At 47.7% G+C, this 15,759-nt stretch overlaps 1 protein-coding gene across 1 annotated transcript in view; it reads left to right on the forward strand.

Annotated features, from left to right (window-relative positions):
* Window positions 1-15,759, forward strand: part of LOC119382421 (multidrug resistance-associated protein 1) — a 351,316-nt gene that overhangs the window by 216,523 nt on the left and 119,034 nt on the right. Inside the window, exon 19 of the mRNA XM_037650116.2 lies at window positions 7,967-8,172. Within this exon, the coding sequence (XP_037506044.1) occupies window positions 7,967-8,172 (206 nt within the window). The remainder of the gene's footprint in view (window positions 1-7,966; window positions 8,173-15,759) is intronic.

A 15,759-nucleotide genomic window follows, 5' to 3' on the forward strand; every position in this document is an offset into this window, starting at 1 on the left:
GACGGGAGTGTCACAGTGCACATTCATGTTCATTCCATCTCGCAGGCTTGCTATCGTAGGTGATCATGTCTCTAGTGGAAGGGACTGCCTCCCAGGTCTCTCTAGGCAAAATATTCATCCAGGAGAATTTGCTAGTGTTGTCACACAGTCTTGGTAACCTAAGTTCTAAAAAAAAAAAAAATCCAGTGCTTATCAGAAATGACGCACGTTGATCTGCAGCGCTGCTCGAACATCAGCACCAGGTTGTCTAGTGGGTGAAAACTTCCCACGGCACGGTGCATTTGGTAAAATATATTTGCCGTACGTTGTTGATGCCCTTAACGCAAAAATAAAACCACAGTAGTCGATTATAAAGCACGTTTTCTTCATATACCGGATGTTCAAAGTTAAGCTTTATGGTTTTGTTAAAATGCAACACTGGGATGCAAGACTGTGAGGATCGGTGCAATGTTCCTCCCTGATGTGACGAGCAGTCATTGCTTGCTGTCGCCAGCCGGTAGCAACAGGGTAACCGTTATTGTCTTTGCCTGTGCATTTGACCCGTTGTCAAAATAAACGCCACACGCTACTGCCGCGGCACATCGGGGAGGAGCTTTGTGCCAGTGCTCACTGTCTTGCATGCGTAATCATGCAAACCGCAATTAAACTTTGCAGCGGGATATCTCGGTGCACAGACATGCCAGAAGAATTCTTCCAGGTGGAACTGCGTAGAAACGCGACTGCCTCCAACTTTTCAATGTAAACATATCTGCTTGCTGCACTCATTAAAAAGTTCATTATTCAATCTTAGTTAATTGGGTGGCTGACAGCAATAATTATTGTCTCACTTTGTGTTCCCCTGGATACATAACTTATCTGCAAAGGTGGTTTTCGCATACCTCCCAGTGCTGCATTTTAAGAAAACCATAAAGCTTAATTTTGAGCACCCGGTATACAGTGCGAAGTCTAAAACGGAACTGACATGCGAGCGCGTGTTGAAGTTTGAGGCATCTGAGCTGGTGCATCTTTCTCAAAATTCAAGTCAGATGATCCCACATCGTTACTCGAGTCATCACCACTGCTGGAGTTGAAAAAATCAGCAGCAGAAGCAGCCGAAGTGCTCGCAACAGCAGTCAGCTTTGAGGGGCACACTGCCCGCGATGCATGCGGATCTCTTGCGTAACTCGAAACTACCTTTGGTTCAAGCTTCATTTGCAGCAGGGCCAAAGAATGCAAAATGTAAACAAGCGAAACTGAAACTGAAAGAGCATTTGTCAATGAGTATGCCAGATGGCATTTGTTGTTTGCAAGCTGCTGGTTTTAAATTTTGCGGGAGATTTGAAGTCACTGGAACTCCGTGTCCAATGGCTTATAGCACCGTACTGAAAGAGTTTGTTTACATCCTTATTAGGGTGGCTTGTTGGTCAAGTTGGTACATTGTTCTAGGTAAGGGAATGCCAGCTGCACCAGAAGAAACCAACACAAGAAAACTGAGACAGAAACAGGAAGGATTCTGGACTATCAACTGACTTTAATTACATGAAAACACGAACAACAAACTGATATGAGCATGCATGGCAGCAACAGCAATCGCATTGAAAGGCACCCTATCACTACATGCTAGAATCACTGTCAAGAAAGCACTCCTCTTTGGCATTAAAAAAAACAGATGGCACGCTCACACACCTATCAGGACCAAGTTTGTGAATCTGAAATGCCTCAATAATTTCATGTTTTCTCTGTGTTTTAGCCTTCCAGTCACTGAAACGTTGCTGAGTAGAGGGGCGCAACTGCACACCTTGCAATGAATCTGTAGATTTCCACCCGTGCTCGTGCACCCTCTCATTGCGCGATACTATATTCTTTGCCAAGGGAATGCTGTTGACAATGCACGTGTCACACCTGCTAAATCTATTGACATGTACAGTATTACACCTGGACCTACTTGCCCCACGCTGCACAACACGCTTACATGTGCTGGCCAAAATCAAGGGCAGAGAAAAAACGAGCTGGATGGCGTTTCTCGCCACCACCTTCTTAAAGGGACACTAAAAGCAAATGTTAAGTCGACATTTATTGCTGAAATAGCTTTCTATAAACCTCGTAGTGCTTGTTTTGTGCCAAAGAAATGCTCATTTTCAAAAAAAAAAATCACAGTTTAGTGGTCCGTGCAACATTAGCGCACTTTAAGTCACTGCCTTAAAAGCCTCCTGATGTAGCGTTTGCCTTGCCCAACGTTGCCCGCCTTACTGCCCGGCAGCTGGCGCCGCGGTTTCTGCTCTGAAGGGCACATTACAAGCCTTGCCCAAGTTGCGGTTGATCTCATAATCGTCTGTACGAAAGTGCAGTGAGCACTCACGCACATTTCTTGGTTGTTTAGCACACAGTCGCAGAGGCACTGCACTCAGCCACTTCGGCGTAGGCTTACTTGCCCCACCCATTGGAAAGTCACATCAGTTTCTTTCCTGCAGCTTCTTAAGCGGTGCACACCATTCAGGCATCATCCGGCAAAGTAACAGGGAAGCAGCATTTCGTCAAACTTTCCGTTAGAGTGACTTTCACAAGCGCTCACAAGAAAAAGCACTCACAAGAGTACGCGATAAGGAAACTACCACCAAGATGCGACCGCGCTAGTGGAGAGGAGCCCGGCGTTTTTATACCACCCGCGCCATTCTCCTTGGTAACGCCAAGTTCTGTTAACGGCGGTTCCCGGCTGGTAAAGCCGGGAACCGCTGTCAATCGGCGACATGGCTACTGTGGCTACGCCGCCAGGCCTTTTTGCTCAGTGTGAGCCATGCGTTGGTCTTCCCCGCACGAGCCACGCGTCCGAACATGCCAGAACAATGCTCACGCCACCAAGCTAGCTTACGTCACTGCGCAACGCCTGTCCTCATTGGCCGCCAGTGACAACCCCCTTCCCCCTTGAGTTCGCTTCTGTCTGGCGCTGGCTTGCTAGCGTCAGATGCTCTCAGGCCAGCACGAGAGGTTGACGCGTTGCTCTAGCAGGCGGCTTCTCGTTCGTGTGCTCGACTGCTGCCCTTTGTGTGATAGTCGTAGCGCCGCTGGCAAGCGTACTCTATTGGTCTTGCGGAGTTCCCTTTACGGCCTTCAAGACCGTGACTGTCGTACTGTGCTGCATCTTGGGTTAATAAACCCGTGTTGTTTGTTGACATCCTGCCTCGAGTGCCTTTTCTGCGCCGTGCCGGAGAGTTGACGAACCCGGCCGTAGTGTCTTTGTTCGCTGCAGCAGTGGAGAACGTCGCGTCCCTTGCCGGTCGCCTTGTAGGGTAAGCGTCTCGCAAACGTATCTCCCCAACTCCTGACAACGAAACACCTCGCGCACCGAAGATCTGACGAAGCGACCTGGAAGCAGCGGAACAAACCGACGCAGCCGTGATTCGACGCCAAGACCTAACCGCAACGCAAGGCGACGAACCAGTGACCTCGACGTTCTGATCGACAGCCATAACGTCACTGCTCTTGTTTATACCGGAGCCGACTATTCTGTCATCAGTGGGCTGTACGCCGCAAAGTTGAAGAAAGTTAGGACTGCTTGGGAAGGCCTCGAGATCCGGACCACTGGAGGCCATCTAATAACGCCGTCTGGAGTCTGCACAGCAAGAGTCACCATCGATAATCGCACTTATGCTGCAAGCTTCGTAATCTTGCAACATTGTTCGAGGGATGCCATACTTGGCACGGACTTTTTAAACCATCACGGCGCCGTCATTGACCTACGAACAAAGTCGATAACTCTATCGTCGGAGAAAGCGACACTGCCGGATATGAACTCATGTCAACATGCCCTGAATGTGCTCGAGGATCAAGTCACCATTACTCATAGATCCAGCATCATAATTCCCGTCGGCACCGAAACGACTGAATGCATCGAAGGTGTCATCGAGAGCGATCAGCGTTTGCTGCTAGACCATGACATTTGCGTCGCAAGAGGCATTGCTCGGTTGCATGAAGGAAAAGGAAGCGTGATGCTAACGAACTTCAGCCAAGATTACAGACACCTGGGCAGGGGCACAATGATTGCGTACATCAAAGAAATCTTGGCTGTCAGCGATGCGTTTGCCTTTTCAGATTCTGAAGAAGCTACGACGACAACCGCAATGCCTGAGCCTTCCTTCGACGTAAACCCAAGCGTTCCCGCTCGCCAACAGCAACAGCTCCGATGCCTTCTGAAGAAATACAGGGACTCTTTCTCGTCGCCATCGCGGGTCCAGCAAATGCCCCTTGCTAAACACCGTGCCATAACGGAAGAAAATGCTTGACCACTCCGTCAGAGTCCCTACCGGGTTTGAACGCGAGAAAGGGACGCTGTTAAGAAACAAGTTGACGAAATGCTACGCGACAGCATCATCCAGCCGTCCAAGAGTCCGTGGGCATCTCCCGTAGTGTTAGTAAGGAAGAAGGATGGAACCCTACGTTTCAGCGTCGATTATCGTCGCCTGAACAAAATCACGAAGAAGGACGTGTAGCCTCTTCCACGGATAGACGACGCCCTGGATCAACTCCACAACGCAAAGTACTTTTCGTCGATGGGCCTCAAGACCGGCTACTGGCAAATTGAAGTCGACAAGAGAGACCGAGAAAAGACGGCTTTTATAACACCAGGCGGCCTGTTCGAGTTCAAGGCCTTTGGTCTTTGTTCGGCACCTGCAACATTCCAACGTGTTATGGACACAGTGCTGACTGGCTTGAAGTGGCAGACGTGCCTCGTGTACTTGGACGACGTCGTTGTGTTTGCCTCAAGCTTCGACGAACACCTGCGGCCTTGAAGCTGTACTTGAAGCAATCAAGGTCTCCGTCCTCACCTTGAAGCCTGAAAAGTGCCGCTTTGCGTATGAGGAGCTCTTGTTTTTGGGTCACGTTATCAGCAGGGATGGTGTTCGCCCAGACCCGCGGAAAACAGCTGCCATCACTGCCTTCCCATCGCCCACCGATAAGAAGGCCGTACGCCAATTTCTCGGCTTGTGCGCCTATTACAGACGCTTCGTAAAGGAATTTTCACGGATCGCCGAGCCACTAACTCACCTGATGAAGACCGACGTGGAATTCAAGTGGGGAACGGCGCAAGTCGAGGCATTTCAAGAACTGAAACGACGCCTGCAGACGCCTCCGATACTCACGCATTTCGATGAATACACCGATACGGAAATCCACACCGACGCAAGCAGCGTGGGACTCGGCACCGTCCTTGTGCAGAGGACTGACGGACTGGAAAGGGTTATCAGCTATGCTAGCCGGTCGCTCTCCAATGCAGAAGCCAACTATTCCACAACAGAAAAAGAGTGCCTTGCCATCATCTGGGCTACATAAAAGTTTCGTCCCTATCTTTACGGCAGACCTTTCAAAGTTGTGAGCGTCCACCATGCCTTGTGTTGGCTGGCTAACTTGAAGGGCCCTTCAGGTCGCCTGGCACAGTGGAGCCTAAGGCTTCAAGAATTCGACATAACCATCGTTTGCAAGTCCGGAAGAAAACACTCCGACGCTGACTGCCTGTCTCGAGCCCCCGTCGACCCACCGCCGCAGGATGACCAGGAGGATCACAGCTTCTTGGGAGCCATAAGTGCCGACAACTTCGCTGAATGACAGCGAGCCGACCTGGAACTGAAGGGTCTAGTGGAATACCTGGAGGGCAGGACCATCATTGTCCCAAAAGTATTCAGGCGAGGATTGGCATCATTTTCCTTGAAAAACAACGTCCTCGTAAAGAAGAACGTGTCTCCAGCCCGAGCCAGCTACCTTATTGTTGTACCTTCGGGACTTCGACCAGAAATTCTGCTTGCCCTGCACGACGACCCGATGGCTGGACACCTCGGACTTTCCCGCACGCTCGCACGAGTACAGGAAAAGTACTACTGGCCGCGTCTTGCCGCCGACGTCACTCGCTACGTAACGACGTGCCGAGACTGTCAGCAACGGAAGACACCGCCCACAAGATCAGCAGGCTTGCTTCAGCTGATCAAGCCTCCTCGGCGACCATTCCAGCAGATCGGGATGGACCTCCTGGGCCCGTTCCCAACGTCGACTTGCGGAAATAAATGGATCGTCGTGGCTACCGACTACCTCACCCGCTACGCCGAAACAAAAGCACTGCCCAAAGGCAGTGCCACTGAGGTAGCCAAGTTCGTCGTTGAGAGCATCGTCCTTCGACACGGCGCCCCAGAGTTTCTCATCACCGACACAGGTATGGCCTTTACTGCTGACCGAACTCAGGTGTTGGACTACAGCCACACAAGCCACCTCCGGACCACCGCGTACCACCCACAGACCAATGGCCTGACCGAGCGTTTAAACAAGACCATCGCCAACATGCTGGCCATGTACGTCGACGTCGAACACAAGATGTGGGATGCCATCCTTCCGTACGTGACCTTCGATACAACACGGCCGTACAAGAAACGACGCAGATGACGCCATACAAGTTGGTCTACGGACGAAGCCCGGCAAGGACGCTCGATGCCATGTTACCAAACGTGACCGACGAGGAAAACATCGACGTGACCACCTACCTACAGCGCGCCGAAGAAGCACGACAGGTCGCCCGCCTACGGATCAAGAACCAGCAGTCGACTGACAGCCGGCGCTACAACCTTCGACGACACCACATGGAATACCAACCCAGTGACCGTGTATGGGTATGGACGCCAATACGCCGACGGGGACTTAGTGAGAAGCTTCTTCGACGATAGTTCAAACCATACAGGGTACTTCGACGCCTCGGCGCACTCGACTATGAAGTTGTCCCCGACGGCATTACGAACTCTCAGCGGCGCCGTGAGCAACCTGAAGACGTCCATGTCGTGCGCCTCAAGCCATATTACGCGCGTTAGAGACTCTGAGGACTGTACTTTTGCTTATTGTTTATTGTACTGTCTTGCTTTATTCTTGTTATTTATTGTTGCATGTATTATCCCCCCCTCCCCGTGTTCTGTTTTAAGCATCGGGACGATGCTTTTTCGGAGGGGGCATTGCCACGTGCGTTTCTTTATCACTTTTGCTGTATTCGGTTTTCGGCCACAAGGAATTGTCAGCAACACTCAGCGCGCCTCATGGTTCGAGAAGCTTCGCGATCATTGTAGATCGTTTTGTTAAGACTGCGTGCAAGACGCACACACTCGAGCTTGTGTGTCTCCCTTTCTGTCCGTGTCGACGTCGCGCCTAATATTTCGAATCAGGCTTACAAGGTTACAAGTTATGCCAGCTGGTCACTATCGAAGCCGGAAGCCAATTATTCCGTGACAGAAAAGAAGTGTCCTGCCATTATTATGGTTGTATCAAAGTTTTGCCCCTGCCTATACAGCAGGCCTTTCAATATAACCATCACGCCTTGTGCTAGCTAGTAAACTTGAAGGACCCTTCAGGTAGTCTGACACGGTGGAGCATCAGACTTCAGGAAGTCAACATCACTGGCATCACCCGGGCAAAAGCACTCTGATGCCAATGGCTTGTCCTGTTGGCCCACCACTGCGTGACAGTCAGCATGAAAACACCTGCTTATGTCCCATAAGCGATGATGAGTTCACCAAATGACAGAGAACTGGCCCAGGATTGAGAAGCCCAGTAGAATGCTGGGAAGGCAAGGCCGCTGTTGTATCTGAGGCATTTAGGTGAAGATTTGCATCGTTTTGCAAGCAAAACTATGCCACTTATTATGAGGTTTCTACGAATGCAAAATCCATTAAATTAATTGCACACAGCAAAAATTGGTTCAATGAGAGACTGCCATTGTGCCTCCCATTGCACTTGTCACTGATTTTGAATGAAATTAAAGAAAAACTTGAAATATTTGGTATTGCGAAAGCCTGCCATGGTGTCTATAGTATTGCACTGCTAAGCATGAGGCTGGGGGTTTGATTCCGGAGGCAAAAGTGCCGGTGTATTAAGCATTACAGCGTTTCTGATGGGCAATGAATTGCTTTGTGAGATTAAACTCTCCATATATGTGTGGTATGAATCTCTTTATTTTATGCAGACAAGAATTCTAGTGACGCACTCAATGACTTACTTGCCTCAAGTGGACTGGATTGTATTGCTCAACCATGGAGTGGTGCAAGAACAGGGCACCTATGCTGACCTTGTAGGCTGTGAAGGGAGCAAATTTGCAGAATTTATCCAGCACCACATCAAGGCACACCCTAGTACCAGCAGCCTAGCCGCCGCCAATGGCTCCAGGAACAGGTGTGTATGTGCAAGAGGTTGTCTCCACTGCAGTTATTTGGTTGTAAAGAATACTCACTCTCATGCATTCACCTAAGACAACTCAAAAGGCAAAAGCCATCATCATCGTCATTATTGGAGCTTGAGGTGTCGCGGGAGTTTTTGTACCGCACGTCACGTTTTCAAGGCCAGTGTTCTTGTTGGTGCTGTGGCTGAAAATGATGATGTTGAATTGCAGGCCAGCACTTTGTATTTGGTTGACAGCTTTCAACCACCCACTTGTTGCACAGTTCACATGGCGTGATTCTACGCTTTTGCTGTGCCATGTTCATCTTCAACGTTGCCCAACAGGCAACTGCGTGGGCTCTTTTTTTTTCAAAATAGCTTCAAGCACTAGCGCGGCTATGTGGTAGCATATGGTAGAATACTTGACTGTCATGCAGAGTACCTGGTTTCGATTCTGGCTCAAACCCTGATTTTTACTATGTGATCTTTTATTAAGGTTGCACAAGTGTTTGTACAGCACACCATGTTTTTCAGGGCCAGCGTCTGATCAGGTGCTCATGGCTTTTGCCTTAATAATCCTGAGTTTGCAGTTAAGGAAAATATTTGATAGAACATTGTTTTATTTAACACCTGCTGCAGTTTGAATTTTAGTGTTTGGGATGTTTGGAGTAGTCTGTACAAATGCATCTGAAGTTAAAAGCGTCTACATATGAATAGCTTCAGTTTTTGTGAGCAGGTTACTTTTTTGTTGACACCGCTTGTGGTCAACACAAGTCAAAGAGAGGAGTTCCAGTCCTGCATCAAAGTGCACCAAATGGGATTTACTGTGCCAATGTCTCAGATTTAATGGCACCTATCACCGGTGATTGCAGTGCTGGCACGTCAGAACATTGCTGCTGGGGCACACCGTAGTCATAACCCTGGAGCAAGCATTTTTCAGGAGTGAAAACAGGGCTCATGCATGCATCCCAATATGCATCCCCAACACCATGCATGGTGCGAACGCAGCTTTTGTTGAGCTAGCTGGCTCTACAGCACTGTCTGCAGAGGCCACAGAACCCTTATATTTGCAGAGGCTTGTAACTTCAGTGGCAATTCATCGAATGCTCTGGAAACATTGCTGGTAGCTAGTTTCAGCTGCAGCACGGCATGTAATTGAGGCAACATTCACTAACAACCACATGCTGCTAAGATGTCTGTCGGTTTCGTTTTTGGACGTTGCCGAAATGAATCTGGGAAAACTAACAAGACATACTGAACAATGCAAAATTTTTTTTTGCATTGCGTCTATAGATCAGTGTGTGAACGGTAGAAACACACTGATACTTCTCCTCAAATATTCTTTCTGTGTTGTTCATGATCCAAATGAGCTTTCTCGTAGTGCCTTCCACCAGCACATTTGGGTATTTCACATTTTCAGTGTCGTTGCTTGCAGGAAATACCTTTCAAAAGCCCCGTCCTGTTCAAGCTCGTGTGCGTGAGGGTCTAGTGTCAAATTTTCTAACACCGAAAGTGTTATGCCAGGGTCCACCAAGACTTTACTCACATCATTTCAGTCACAGATGTGACGTCCGTAAAATTCACACGAACAAATGATAAAGAAAAATAAGAATAAAAAATTTCATTGACTTGGATGACGTCGAAGTTGAACCCACCACGTCTCGTTCCACGACGATGGGAGTCGGGCACTTTACCAACTACACCATCGGCGCTCATGCATGAGCCTTTACAAGCGCACCTTATATCTTTGACATCTCCCTTTCACAGTGACCTTGTTGGCAGGGGGCGGTGTCGCCGTTTTGGAGAGGTGAAGTGACATACTGCATCATGACACTAACGAGCGCTGACAGGACAGTAGTCTCAGCGCTAGGGCGCCTCGATCTCGATGCCAGCATTCTTTCGTTCATTGCTGGCGTCGAGACACCCGACCCAGTGCCGCGGAGGCTGGCTCCCCGATTTCCACTTCATTTCATTTCAGTTATAGTGAACTATAATATATATCCTATCCTAGTTCACTATAGTTTCAATACAGTTTGATTGGGTGCTTTGTTGCCGTGAGGCAAGCCAGCGGAACGCCCCGCCTTCGTGCATTCACAGCTCAAGCTACGAGCTCTGCCTCTCATGTTCCTGCAGTGTTATGTAGTAGTGTATGCATGAGCAGAAGTGGAGGTTACCCAATTACTGGAGAGTGCACGCCTTGCCGTTTCTCTCCTCAAATGGCGACGCTTTCCATGAGCACGTATGAAGTACTAGTGATTATGGGCTTGTTGATGCCATCTTTGCGCGGGATTCACCATACGTTGTGTCTGGGTTTATGTTAACTACTTCAGCTACCACATAGGCTTAGTCTTGATCATTGACGTTAGTCGTTGGGATGGAGATGTGCCACCAGGCATCAACGTAGGTGCATCCCCATCAAACAGTGCCATAGCCGCCAAATGCCAGCAGACATTGTACAAGCTCTCATTCATCATTGTACAATGAACGTTGAACTACTCTTGTATAGACACGTTTCACTTTCGTTTTATGCTGATTCCTGTGACGGAGGGATAAACCATGAATTTTTCATTTCTTTTTAAAAATATTTTGGCATTAATAAAAGTCTGCCTCTCATTTGGAGCATCCGCAATTCGGTTTTAACATGCAGTGCTGTCAATAGTGGGCCCGCTGTGAAGAGGCCACCCTATGTATACCTCTTACCTCACTCTGGCTCTCGTCGCTTGTGTCCTGCGCTGCCCAAGTGTAGGGGTGTGCAAATAGCGAATTTTAGAACCGAATTGGATAGTGATGACCCCAAATCGATACGAATACAAATCGAATACTGTTCGAATAGTAAGACAGCCATTTTCAAAGCAGCTCTAGGCTGGTAAGGTAAGAATTTTTAAAACAGCCCAAGAATTCCACAACATTTTATTTGAAACAAGTATTCACAAGCTCTAACAAAGGAACATTACGATTACTTTTAACCGAGAAAAAATACCACAATTATTTAAACTGAGGCAAGTGCATATGCAGCAGCAACTATATAGAGCCTTCGAAATATTTTGTGACTGCTGGCTGATATATACGCGCAGCAGTGACTACAGTTTTCAAGGTGGTACTTTGTCAACAGCTTTTAAATAAAATTGATTCATAAATATTAAGCAAGTTTCATGAGTAAATATTATCATGAATGTCATGCTAGTGCGTTGATGTCATGTCATGCAGCGGATTGATGACACTGTCACATCGGTGACACTGAAGTTTTAAGCAAAAGTGCCTTCATCCTGTGATCAATATAGTGTCGATAGTCCCGTAAGTACACGGGCTGCATGCCTCTGGGTTATTCGGTGATAAAAACAAGAAAAATTACCCCTCGCTGTTCCAATGTCTCGTTCCTTCGGGCATTTTTCTTCATTGCTAATTATTTCAAAAATATTCGGTATATCGAATATGCACTATTCGATTCGAGTATTGAATCGAGTAGAACGCTATTTGATGCTTTATTCAAAATTTTCTAATATTCGCACACCCCTACCAAAATGCCTCGGGGAACCAAGTCCGAGCAGACATGTTGCACTGTAGGCTGCACAAACAACTATGGAAACATGGAGAAAGCTGGGGAGTACATCCGGTTCCATCGGTTCCCGTGTGCAATTGCCGTCGAGGCTGGCCTTGCTTGTGCACTGGCCACCAATGACGGCCTTCATTGCGTCAGGCTACGTGAAATACACAGACTGAAGATTAACATAGCTGTTAAAATATTAGGAACCACAAAGCATTGAAAAGAAAACAAAACGGTAACAGGAGAGTGCAAGCACAACTGAAGAACGTGTGCAGTTGGCGAAGCATCGTGTAAAAAAAGACGAAAATCGAATGGGAGACGTACGCTCTCCTTTTTTAAATGTTAGGAGATAATGTTAGCGTGTAGACAGCATAACAAAGTATTGAAAAAATAGAAGCTGTGCTACTTATATCTAGCTCCACATTGTAGGTTATCGCGTTAAGGTTCGTTTGCGGGGCACACTTGCAACGCAGTTCGCACTCGTTGTTGCCTTTATGTATTCTGTGATGTCATGCACGTGAGCTGCTTCACCAATGAGCTACCATTTTCTAGAGCAGATGCACGAAAACGTGTACGCCAGCAGGTCAAGCCTTTAAAACTGCAGCGCAAAACAACTGGCAGCGCCATGGGTGCACTTGCGCTGTCAGGACTCGCCTTCCCGCCAGGGGCCGTCCAGACAGCAGTGAGTAACAGCGAGTTCGGCATTTAAAATGCAAAGATGCTCATTCTATAATGTGTCGCCAATCGGGCCTGTCTCATTTGCAGTCCCGAAAGGTAGGAGGCATCGTGCCCCTTCTGGTCTGCCTCCGAACGAAAACAAACGTCTAAAAGCACAGCACCTCACAAAGAATCTGACTCGTGTGATTTTATGACGGCGCTCCTCGGTAAGAAGACATGAAAGGGAGACGTGTCATCCTTTCTGTGTGACTTGGCGACCATTAAAAGCGCCCACGACCGCAAATGACTGCGCGGGAGTCTCCCAGAAGGCCGGCGACAGGCCCTGTTATCTGAACACATGTTCGACAGTTGAACGCTACGTGCATTGTTCAAAAGAACACTGTTGCTGCCGCTTCTCTTTGCCTTGGGCACCAAATGCAATAGCGTACAGCTTCGCATGGTCTGCATAAAACGCCGCCGCTTCTCTTCACATACGGTACCCAACGTAACAGACTACTCTGCGTCGTCCGCTTCACATGCCAGTGCTGTCTCTGCCGCCGCTCGCGGCGCTGTTCGGGAAGGGCGCTGCTGGCACCTTACGGCGGCCGCCCGGTGCCTATAAATTTGTGACAGGAGCTCTGCATTCTGATAACCGCGTAATTGTATATTGAGTGTCATTTTACGAACTATAGTTTTATTGATTCAGTATACTGTGTCGAAAAAATGGCTCGGGAGGTCATTTCACAGCCTGCCCTGTTTTGCATTGTTGAGTGAAGTTTTTGAGTGCTCGTTAGAGTATTTTCTCCATAAGATCTGCAGTGGATTGAAATATTTATCTAGCTCTTCATAAGAGCTCCATATTAATTACTGAGGTCTTTGTGTAAAAATGCAACTTGCATCTCTGAAATTAGCGGCTCCAAGGTGCCATATACAAAGTTCGGCTTCTCCAAAATTTGCGCCAGGTCTGAATTTCTGAGTAGCATCACTGCAAAAATAAATTCATTTACACTTGTGGACCCGCATGTATTCACTCAATTAGTTGCACATTCCCACATAACTGCCATTTTATTTGTTCAACCAGTTTATAATGACATCCAAATTTGAGTCATCATATAGCTTTATTTTTTTTAATTACCCACTGGTACAATAGGGAGTTTTAGCTTGTAACGTATACTTCTTTACGTTACCGTGCTACCGGATACTGGATGGAATCTGCGCATGCGCGAACCTTTATGGAATGTGAAAGTTTACGGAACGTAAACTACTCGCCGGATAGGCTTTACGTTTACGGCCCTGTCTCGCAAATCCACCTTCGTTCGTGGCTACTCGCGATATCCGCTTCGGGGAGACTCCAGTCGCCGAGTCAAAATTAGCCGAAGTGCGAGTGCCACTTACGATCACCTTATTTCAGCCGGATTACCGAGGCTAGAGCGACCTAGAATACCGAATCCGTAAACGTGAGAGGCCTAAAGACGCTGATAGGCTGGATAGGTGGCGCCATTTAGCGGGGCCAAGGTGTACCAGGCGAGCACAAGATTGTTATTGCAGAAACATTGGGCATTCTACTCCCAATGTAAATGCCTTGCAGCGGCATTATTACGAATGAGTTGCCTTTTTAATCATTTTTCCCCTCAAGAACACTAAGCAAAAACAAACGTGTCCATGATTGTGGTTGCGCGAAGCGTCACAAGATGTCGACACCATCGCCCGATAACCTGGTATTGCTACACCCCTTCGGTTATACCGGGATACTGCACATGCTAAAAACCTCTCTTATGATTTTGCCGCGGCGTAATTCATTATTATCTAAATTAAATGTAGTTTAAATGCTGTTATCATCACCATTTAGTGGCTTGCGCAAACGTAAATGTTTACGTACGTACGTAAAGGTTTACGTTTGGGCAACCAAAAAACTTTACTAAAACTCAAGTTCCGGTAAAACAGTAAACGTAATCCGGTAACGGTAACGTAAAGAAGTATACGTTACAAGCTAAAACTCCCTAATGTCTGGAAAATTGTGGCCTTAAGGCAAGTGAGGAGAAGTTGTCTCAGGTTGAGGAGTTGTTTCAGTTTTTGAAGAGCAATATGGCCACTGCAGTTAGATGACTGAGTGCCACACCGTAACTTTGGTCACCATAACCCATTGCAAGGCTGAATTCACTACTGTTCGGGTAGTTGGCTTGATGGCTTTGTTACACGAAGTTTACCGATATTTGTATCAGCTACCCATTGGTCACGACACTTAATGTAATAATTTTAGTTTAGCATTAGTGTGACAGCAAGGTTTAGAGAATAGCATTACTGTACCGCAAAAGTTGGTAGTGCAAGGCGAGCGTTTCTTGCCCAACTTGTGACTGCAACATCCCTCAGCAAAGGATGAATGCATTCAGAGAAAGTGAAAATAACAAAAAAAAAATAAATAAATGCTCACCTGTACCCCTGCATGCAGCAATATTTCAACTTTGTAGTTATTATAGAAGATTAAATAAATATGAACTGCACACTGAAAGAAATAATTTATATGTTGCAGAATTGTTTACAACAATTTTCTTGTTAGATGGTTCGTGGGGTTCAACGTCCCAGGGTGACCCAGGCTACGAGAGACATCATAGAGGAGGGCTCCACATAATTTCTACCACCTGGGGTTTTTTAGCGTGCGCTGGAAGTGCATAGAACACGGACCTCTGGCATTTCACCTCCATTGAAATGTGTCTGCTGCAGCTGGGATCAAACCTGCATCGCTGGGTCAGCAACCGTGCACCGTGACCACTAGGCCACCGTGGCGGCTGTACTTTTTGTTTTGCAACCTCATGCGCATGTGCATTACGTACACAGAATCAAGTAACCAACATCCGGTGCAGTGTTGACTGCTACGTATTGGTTATAAGGGCATTACTCAAATCTGCACATGCAGACCGAACCTTTCCCTGGATCGCAGCACACTAACAGAGTGTGCAATTCTTGCTAACGCTTTTATGGTGGGTGCCCTAGCAATCGGAGCTGTGTGTCTCCTAACCTACGGTTGGTACTGAATTGTGGCCACATTGAGGTCAGACCAGTGAGTTAAGTTATTTATTCACTTCACAGTAACAGCGCCACCACAAACAGCAACAAACAAACTGACGCCGCTGCATTGGAGCTTTCTATGCAGCTGGAGGAAACACATCTGTGTCGAGAGTCTGATTATAGTCGCCTTACGTGGCTCCTGGCCCTTGGGTGATAGGTAGCACTCGAAGGGCAGGTGTCCGCCGCAGTGGTGTAGCGATTACGGTGCTCGGCTGCTGACCCGAAGGTCACAGGTTCGATCCCGGCTGCGGCGGTCACATTTTGATGGAGGCGAAATGCTAGAGGCTCGTGTACTGTGTGATGTTAGCGCACGTTAAAGAGCACGAGATCGTCGA

Source organism: Rhipicephalus sanguineus, chromosome 2 (assembly GCF_013339695.2).
Source record: "Rhipicephalus sanguineus isolate Rsan-2018 chromosome 2, BIME_Rsan_1.4, whole genome shotgun sequence".
Taxonomy (NCBI): Eukaryota; Metazoa; Arthropoda; class Arachnida; order Ixodida; family Ixodidae; genus Rhipicephalus; species Rhipicephalus sanguineus.